This window comes from Quercus suber, unplaced genomic scaffold (genome assembly GCF_002906115.3).
Source record: "Quercus suber isolate HL8 unplaced genomic scaffold, Cork oak 2.0 scaffold_785, whole genome shotgun sequence".
NCBI lineage: Eukaryota > Viridiplantae > Streptophyta > Magnoliopsida > Fagales > Fagaceae > Quercus > Quercus suber.
Window position 1 is genome coordinate 296,559 of NW_027070221.1, and position 8,348 is coordinate 304,906.

General features: G+C 37.3%; 3 protein-coding genes across 3 annotated transcripts; 2 read left to right on the plus strand and 1 right to left on the minus strand.

The window, feature by feature from the left end:
- The first annotated feature begins 506 nt into the window (after positions 1 to 506).
- LOC112027257 (transcription factor MYC2) lies at positions 507 to 4,298 on the plus strand. The gene is made up of 2 exons (XM_024059925.2): positions 507 to 1,562; positions 3,387 to 4,298. Exons 1-2 carry the CDS (start codon positions 729 to 731, stop codon positions 3,414 to 3,416), a joined length of 864 nt encoding a protein of 287 aa, XP_023915693.2. The 5' UTR covers positions 507 to 728; the 3' UTR covers positions 3,417 to 4,298.
- Positions 3,473 to 4,384, plus strand: LOC136064863 (uncharacterized). Its single transcript, XM_065767211.1, has one exon. It carries the CDS (start codon positions 3,473 to 3,475, stop codon positions 4,382 to 4,384), a length of 912 nt encoding a protein of 303 aa, XP_065623283.1.
- Positions 4,385 to 6,573: 2,189 nt separating this feature from the next.
- Positions 6,574 to 7,693, minus strand: LOC136064866 (uncharacterized; the record flags this gene model as incomplete). The annotated part of the gene is given in 2 exon segments (XM_065767238.1): positions 6,574 to 7,394; positions 7,615 to 7,693. Coding segments are annotated over 2 exon segments (694 nt in total), but the record flags the coding sequence as incomplete, so codon positions are not given.
- Positions 7,694 to 8,348: the final 655 nt, after the last annotated feature.

Consider the following 8,348-nt stretch of genomic DNA (forward strand, 5'->3'; position numbering starts at 1 on the left):
TTTGGTGATTTTTTTTCCCTAAGAAAATTAAAGATTTAATGATTTGATTAGACTTTATGTTATTTCAACTTTTTTACTTCGAGAAAACAGTTAAAAGTAACTTGTTTCTTTTCAACTTTCAATTAGGAGCCTTAATCATTTAGTACTATTGGCCCACCGGGGCTTTGATGGTGGCTTAAATGGACTATAGGTTTAGTCGGCCTTGGGGGAACGTTCCTTTTTTATTAAAAATACACTAGAAAACATTCATGACTCATGAGATTCGTTATTATTTAATAAATCTTTTGTGGATTCATTAAGTTTCGTTTCCTTTCATCTTCAATGAACTTGTTGACCCAAAAAAAGAAAATAAAATTATAGGGAACACTATCACGTAAAAGGTGGAGAAATTATTAGGTATATTACTATATTATATATCCCGTGTGGACTCCTTCCTTTCAGTGGTGTGGACCCCACTGAGTGCCCACAAGAAGTACCTAATGAGATGTGACCAATTGACTGTTAGACTAATTCCATCCGCATGTGACTCAAAACTCTTAACACTAGTCCCTCTTACTTGAGTTCCATCAATCTTTTCTACCGTTGTTTATATCCAAAAATTGGTCTGAAAAACCTTGTATGTTGGAAGCATATTCGTGAGCTAATCATTTGAAAGAAAGTGTTTGGTTGTTTGTATCTTTAAGTGTCTCAACCCCATAGATAGCCCAATTTGTGAAGATAAAATAAGAATGTCACATTCTGCTCATTCCATTCCATTAATCTTCCCACCAGACAATTCTGGGTCTGGTGGATCAGCATCTAGTGAGACTCTTCCACAGTCCTCTCATTCGATATCATCAATCTTCCAACCATACAAGTCTACTGAGAGTTCAGAATCCAATGAAAGACTCCCACAATGCTTTCATTCCATACCTTTAATCTTCCCACCAACCGAGTCAACAAACAGTTCCTCTGGTTCTCATTCAAAGCAGTCAGACTCTTCTACCAATGAATCAACACACCAGTCTACTTCAATTCAATTACCTGAATTGCAAGACCTTCATTTCAATGAAGTTAAACATAATTTTCAACGTGGTAATGCTCGATCTCCTTTGTCAATTCAAGCTGAAGATAGTTATCATTTTCAAGCTGGACTCAAAAGGCTTATAGAGGAGGCTCGCCAGAGCTGGACCTATGGCATCATGTGGGGTTTATCTTACGACCATTCTGGCTGGTCAATGTTGCGGTGGGCTGATGGGTACTACAAAGGCAAAAATGAGCTCAAGTCAGTGATCACAGGATCTAATGTTGATGACAAAGATGTCAGCAATACTGGGTGGTTCTTTTTGAAGTCAAAGATGCAGTGCTTCTTGAACGGCAGTGGCCACCCAGGCCAAGCTTTTGTCACTTCAAGATTGGTCTGGGTGACCGGGTTCGAGCATTTAGCAAGCTCCTCATGCAACCGGGCACGAATGGGGCAGGTCTCCGGGCTACAAACAATGGTGTGGATACCCTCAGCCAACGGCATTGTGGAATTGGGCTCTACAGAGCTGATTTTCCAGAGCACGGATTTGACTAACAAGGTTAGTTTTCTGCTTCAATGAACATGTGCATAGCGGTTGTGAAGAGATTAGTACTAATTATGGGGATGAGTTTCAAATTGGTTTGCTTGATGACAGTATTAACGAATTATCAGATATGTATTAAGACCATAAAAGGGTTGCTTTATGATAACAGCTTTTATGGACTTGGCCTAGTGAGTTGTGATTACTCTCTTCGCCCTCCCTTTTTGGTCTTTCCTGTAGGCTCTGATACTAGTAAACACTCGCAAGAAAAGAGTGTAGACTTTATTAATTATAGACATAAAAGTAAAGAAAGATTTAGCACGCACTCACAAAAGAAGAATAAGGTTGCTGTCTTTTACGCAAGAGAACATAGAACTCTTAACTTCCAACTCACACAACATTCACATTACCTGTCTAAGACTCTATCCCTATCAGGTGAGATTACAATAGCTGTGCTTATTGTTGTAACTTTTCAGATTATGACTAAAATTATTCAATACTCTGTAAGTAATGCTCTCTCCAATCACATTAATGGTGTAAATAGAGAAGACGCAGACAAATTGTCATGAATGACCATGGGCACCTTTTGGTCTACCATTTCCAGGAGGATCTCCTCCCTGATGTGGATTCGATCTCCTCCCTGATGTGGATTCGATCCCACCTGGCTTGTAAAATTAGAAGAGAAAAATAAATCATCTATGTTTGTTATTGAGCAAGCTGGTAATTGCATATATCTGGAATGTGTCAAATCAGCTGACTGTCCCACACTCCATACCGAAAGGAGAGTGTTATTATGCCATTTTATGTTGTTATCTTATCATTCTAGGAAGAATAATCAGACATGCGCTATCAGTTTTGATCTTTAATCAAACTGACATTTTGGTTTTATGCCATTCATCTTCTGCATTTGTAACCAAACTCTCAAATTTATACTTCTGATTTGAGATATGATTTGACCTGCTTTAGTTTAAAGGACTGTTGGATCAATTAAGCTTTATATTTGGCTAAATCCATTAAACATAAGTGACAAATCACACCTTAGAAATTCTAATGATTGAATGTCATGACAACTCTCTACACTTTATTCACTCCTCACATACGGTCATAACCCCACAAGCACTTGCAGCAATATTTGAAATTCGTTCAAGGGCATCAATGAAACCATCAATCGTCTTTTGTTGCAGCCCAGTACAAATCAAGATCCATGAATTCATATGTACTATTCTTTTTCTTCCAAAGTATGATCCAAGGTTGACTTCAATGAACTTGCCGCCAGACTGGAATTTGGATAGTCAGAATTGGGATTTGGGTTAAATTTTGACCATAATTGTTTTATCCAGCAACTTCTCTTAATTCTCATTTGTCTGACTAGATCTATCTTAACATCTTCTAACAAGAAGCTCAATCGGTCTCACCTTGTCTCCTCTCTGGAAGACATGCTATGATCAAATAGCAAACACAGAGATGATTTTTAAGCAAGCGGCCAAAAGGAAAAGAAATTTTTAGCTTTAGAGACTTGGAGAGGGTAATGAATTTTTCCTACACAAAAAATCTCTAGATTTGGGACAACGATGCATTTTGGCCTTTGAGCTACATGGAGGTTGTTGAATTATTACCCATTTCAATTTATTGATTAAATGTACCTATTTTGGATATTTATATTTTGGTTTAGTTGTTGAAATTTTTGCAAATCAAACCCTCTAGCTTCTTGGTTTGTGGATATAAATTTATGGTTCACCCTTATATATGTTGGATTTATATTTTCTTGGCATTGTATTTTCATTGTGCTACCTTAATGTTCTAATATTCTTTGAGATTCTAAGTAGTTATTTGGTGATTTAGGAGATCATGATGGAAGACCTAGACAGCTGAGGGCTGGAGAGAATGATGTACCAATTCAAGATGATAGTTTTGAAGAGATTCGTCAAATGCTTGCTACTCTGAAAGCAATAACAGAGAAGCATCAAGCTAGTCTGTCTGAGCAACAGGTACAGAACACTGAGCAACAACAAAACCAGAGTGGAGCCTCCCCCGCCCTTCCTCTTATTCCTAAAGATCAAAACCCAGTTTTGTTAAAGCAATTCCGTGAGCTTATTCCACCTGTGTTTAGGAGAACGACTAACCCATTCAAGGCTGAGGAATGGATAAAGAAGATGGAAAATATTTTCATTACCATTGGGTGCATAGGTGATCAACGTGTGTCTTTTGCTACATTCATGTTAGAGGGAGAAGAGGCTAACCGTTGGTGGGCATATGAGCAAAGATTGTTGCATGAGGCTGGGACACAAGTAACATGGGAGGCATTCTCAAAGGCATTTTATGAGCATTACTTTCCCGATAGTATTCGAGATCAATTAGAGTCAAAATTTCTTAAACTCATACAAGGGAGCAAGACAGTTACAGAATATGAGATGAAATTCTTAGAGCTAGTACATTATGCCCCTCATGTTGCAGAAGATGAGGCGAGTAAATGTCGTAGGTTTTTCGAGGGGTTGAGGAAAGACATTAGGTCACAAATTATTCCCTCAATGCTAAGGGATTTCAATATGCTAATTCAACAAGCTAAGGTGGTAGAGAAAAATTATGATCAAACTCATAAGGTTCATGAGTCGAAAAGGATGAGATTTGCGCAAAGAGGAGGCCAAAATGGGAGACAACATAGTAGTGATGGATCTACTGAGGGGGTTAGAGACACTTGTCACTTTTGTAAGAGGAGCCACCCAGCACATAAATGTCCCTTGATTACANTTGTGGGTTTTCCCCGCCTTGCAAAGGTAGTGGGGTGGGGATGGGGAGAGATTTTCGCCCTGCATCATAGGGTGGGGCGGGGATGGGTTTAGACTTTTTAGACCCACTTCATCCCACATTGAAAAATGTTATAATTGTAAATTTTTCATACCCTAAAACCCTCCTATTTAAAAAAAACATATCAATATTAGCTTATTTTATTATACTCAACGTGATTCTCTGCCTCTATTATGTTATTTGTTATACAATGAGATTTTTATTTTTGTTGTGATATTATCTTATTAAACACTTTGATAATATTATTTAGTTTCTGCTAAAATTAGTTTGATTTGATGAAATAAATTTAGTTGTAATTTTAAAAATATTTTTATTAATGAAACAAGTTTTATTAAAAAATATTGTAATAGTTGTAGGGCAAATTAACAAAAATAGAGTTTTAAGGGGGTAAAGCGAGGCTTTGTGGGGTCTTAGGGTCAGGGATAGGGTAAGAAAATTTTTCCCGTCATGCGAGGCGGGGCGAGAATGGGTCAAGACAAAAACTATGAGGGTCGAGGGCAAAGACCCCATCCTTCGGCTCCATCCCATTGCCATCCCTAATCTCATTACTTGCACCTCCTCCACTGACACCTCTATTCTAGAAGGGTGAATTGCCAAAAATCTCAGGAGTTAGACATTCTCCAATTTTCCATCTAATTCGGAAGAAATATAGAAGAAGCCACTGAAGAAAGTACTTGGGATTCTTCCTTGAAAAGGTAGTACCTCTGCTGTATGAACTCTTATGCAAGATCCAATTGCTCAGCTACTACTTGGTAATCTAGAAAGCACGGACGCGGCTGGAAGGGTGCCGCACCCGAGTCCCCCGAGTCCGACGCGGCCTGACGCGGGACCCGGCGACTCGCGGTTGTCTGATTTTTTTTTTTTTCTCGGATTGGACCAACGAGGCTCGATTCGCCGCCGACGAGCTCGATTCGGCTAGAATCGGCTTCGATTCGGCCAGAATCGGTCAATATCGGCCATCGGATCGTATCGGCCGACCGATATGGCCAACGGCCGAAAATGCCGAAAATGGCCGAACAGGCCGATATCGGCCTGGAATTCTCCGGAACAGCCAAAATTCTGACTCAGAGGCATTGTAATGTGTTTCTTGTCTTCTTCTTCTGTTGTTTGTGATCAAGGCATAACAATGTGTTTTTTATGAATATTTTAATAGTAAAAATATATAGAAAATATAAATAAAAATATTTTTAATAATTTTTTAATCGCCGAGTCTCGCCGCACCCGCACCCTACTTTTTCAAAAATTTCCGAGTCCCGCACCCGCACCCGCACCCGAGTCCCGAAACGCACCCGTGCTTCATAGGCTATATATGTCCATTCCACCAGCAAAAAAAACTGTCTCTAATCTCTTAAAACATCATAGTATGTTCAACTGCAAGCTTGCAAGACTCTCTGTGCTCCTGCAACTCAGTTCAGTAAACACAATAGTAACCTCCTGTTCGATCCTTTTCTGTATAGTAGCATAGTTGGTGCATTGTAATATCTAACATTTACACAGCCTAATATCTCATTTGCTGTGAATCAATTTAGAAAATTTATGCAAACTCCTACTGATATTTATTTCACTGCTGCTAAGAGAATTCTACTGTATCTCAAAGTTACTCTACATTATGGTCGCCATTTTATGCCCATTTTGCACCTAGCTCTCTCCCCCTTTTTGTCTATACTAATGCAGATTTGGGATAATGACCACTCTGACCAACACTCAACTTCCAGCTATGTAGTCTTTCTTGGATCTAACTCCCACATGGTTTGCATAGAAGTAGTCCACAGTTTCTAGATCCTCCACCAGGGCCAAATTATGTTCTCTTGATTCTACTACTGTCGAGTTATCCTAGCTCTGAATGGTTCTTCAATATATATGCATTTTTCCTCCCCAGTGCCCCTTGCATTTGGTATGATAACGTCTCTGTATTCACTCTTGCATCGAACCCCATGTTGCATCCTCAAACCAAACCTTTTGAAGTAGATTCACTTTGTTTGCAGTGCATTGTTCATAAAGATTTAAATATCAACATCATTTCAAGCGCAAATCAGCTTATGGACCACTTTACTAAGGACATCGGTTCTCAGCGTTGTGATCTATTGAAAACCATACTCATGGTCACCTCCATGCCCTTTCAACCTAATGCAGTAAAATATAGAAAAGCAAGGTATATGGATATACCCTATATCCCTTGTAACACATAAGAAATTCTTTAGTACGTTAAAAAGAACTGCAAATCTCAAGAAAATATTACTCATTAACTCAAACCAAGTACTTTTGTTTATATAAAATTCATGAACACAAAATAACTTAATGTGAAACTTCGTGGAAAAATTCATAGTAAGACATAAAATACAAGTATGCACCTCAACTATAATGCTTCTTTAGCATCTAGGGGAACAAACTAATGGCTGTTTCCACAAGGACTTCTGCAAATTCATTTATTCAATGATAAAGCCTATGTTTCGGCTGAAAGAGAAACCTAGACCAATATGTTGAGCGGATTGTATCAGCCCAAAGGTGAAAATGTTGCCAAGCAAATAATGTGACTGGGACACAAGCGAGAAGCACAATAACGATAGGAATCCGAACATGTTTATGATCATATATCATAGAGATGGCCGCAGCGTAGGCTATCACCATTGTAGCAATGGAAACAAACAGTGCTGAGAGTCCAAACAACAACCTTGCAGGTAGTGATACAAGAAAATCGTTTTCAGCATAACGTGATGTAAGAATGGACAAGAATGTTACTATTGAGGCCGAGGAAGAGAATAGCGCTACTGCATCCGATATGACAAAAATCAAAAACCACCTCTTTCCTAGAAATAAAGGAACACCCGTGTCATTATTAGGTCCTCCTGGTAGAGTAAAGATTGCTGCAAATACCACAGTGGCAATGAGTGTTGCAACAAGCATGCATGAAGTTGCAGTGCTCTTCATCCACTTCTCCCCTTCTTTTAATAATTCCTTGTGCTTCTCTGTAAACAGATCCTTGGGTGTTTGGTTATCTGAATTCTTCATCTTAATATATGAAGGTGGCACAATTTTTTCCACTCCCTATAATGGTCATTGAATTAAAGTTATACAAATACAACAAAATCCACAGAAATGTCCAATTCAAACTTATAAAAATTTCATAAATTATTGTAGAGCAACAAAATATTACTTGAAAAACTGTTATTTGCAATTAAACCAAATAAATGGAAGAAATATGCCACTAAATATTAAGAAAAAAATTAAATCCAATAACTATAAATTGATTAGAGTTATTATTTACCTTAAACCACAATAGCTCTCTTTGCATTTGGAGTGCAGCTCCTGATACGATTTGGAGTCGACTAAGAGGTGCCAAGTTTGCGGCTAGATGTAGGATGTTATTATTATTCTCATCCTTATATGCTGCTATCAAATCTTTAATTGCCCCAATCTCATATATTAGATTAAATATACTCTCATGACGATTANATGGGACATATTATATATATATATATATATATATATTAGTTGGTAAAGCATAGAGAAATCCAATTAAATTTTAATTAGATTCTCAATTTTACGCCACATGTCCCATTTAATTTTTAATTTTTGTGGCAAGTAAATTTTTGGGTAAAAAAACCGAAAAGTCTAGATCATATACATATAATGAGAAATCATTATATATTTTAGAAATATATGATTAAAAAAAATGTAAGCTAATACCATGTACAATTTGAACCTCTTCTAAAAAAAAATGTATAATTGTGATTATTTTTAATTGTACTCGTGCATATGCATGGGGCTATACACTAGTATATGTAATCAATAAATAATGAGATATTATCAATTTACAACAACCATGAGATGATTTGTACAATTTTCAATATTAAATAGTTTATAATTGAGATTAAACTAGAAGCATAAATTAATCCAACATTATATATATGTATATATATGTATATATAAAGGAAAATTATTGTGTACTCCCGAAGTACCATAAATGCGTACTCCCTTTTCTCACATGAATGTTGGGTC

Coding starts and splice junctions, on each gene's coding strand:
- LOC112027257 (XM_024059925.2), top strand. CDS start 729: ATGTCACATTCTGCTCATTCCATTCCATTAATCTTCCCACCAGACAAT. Junction 1,563..3,386: donor GCACGGATTTGACTAACAAG/GTTAGTTTTCTG, acceptor TTGGTGATTTAG/GAGATCATGATGGAAGACCT.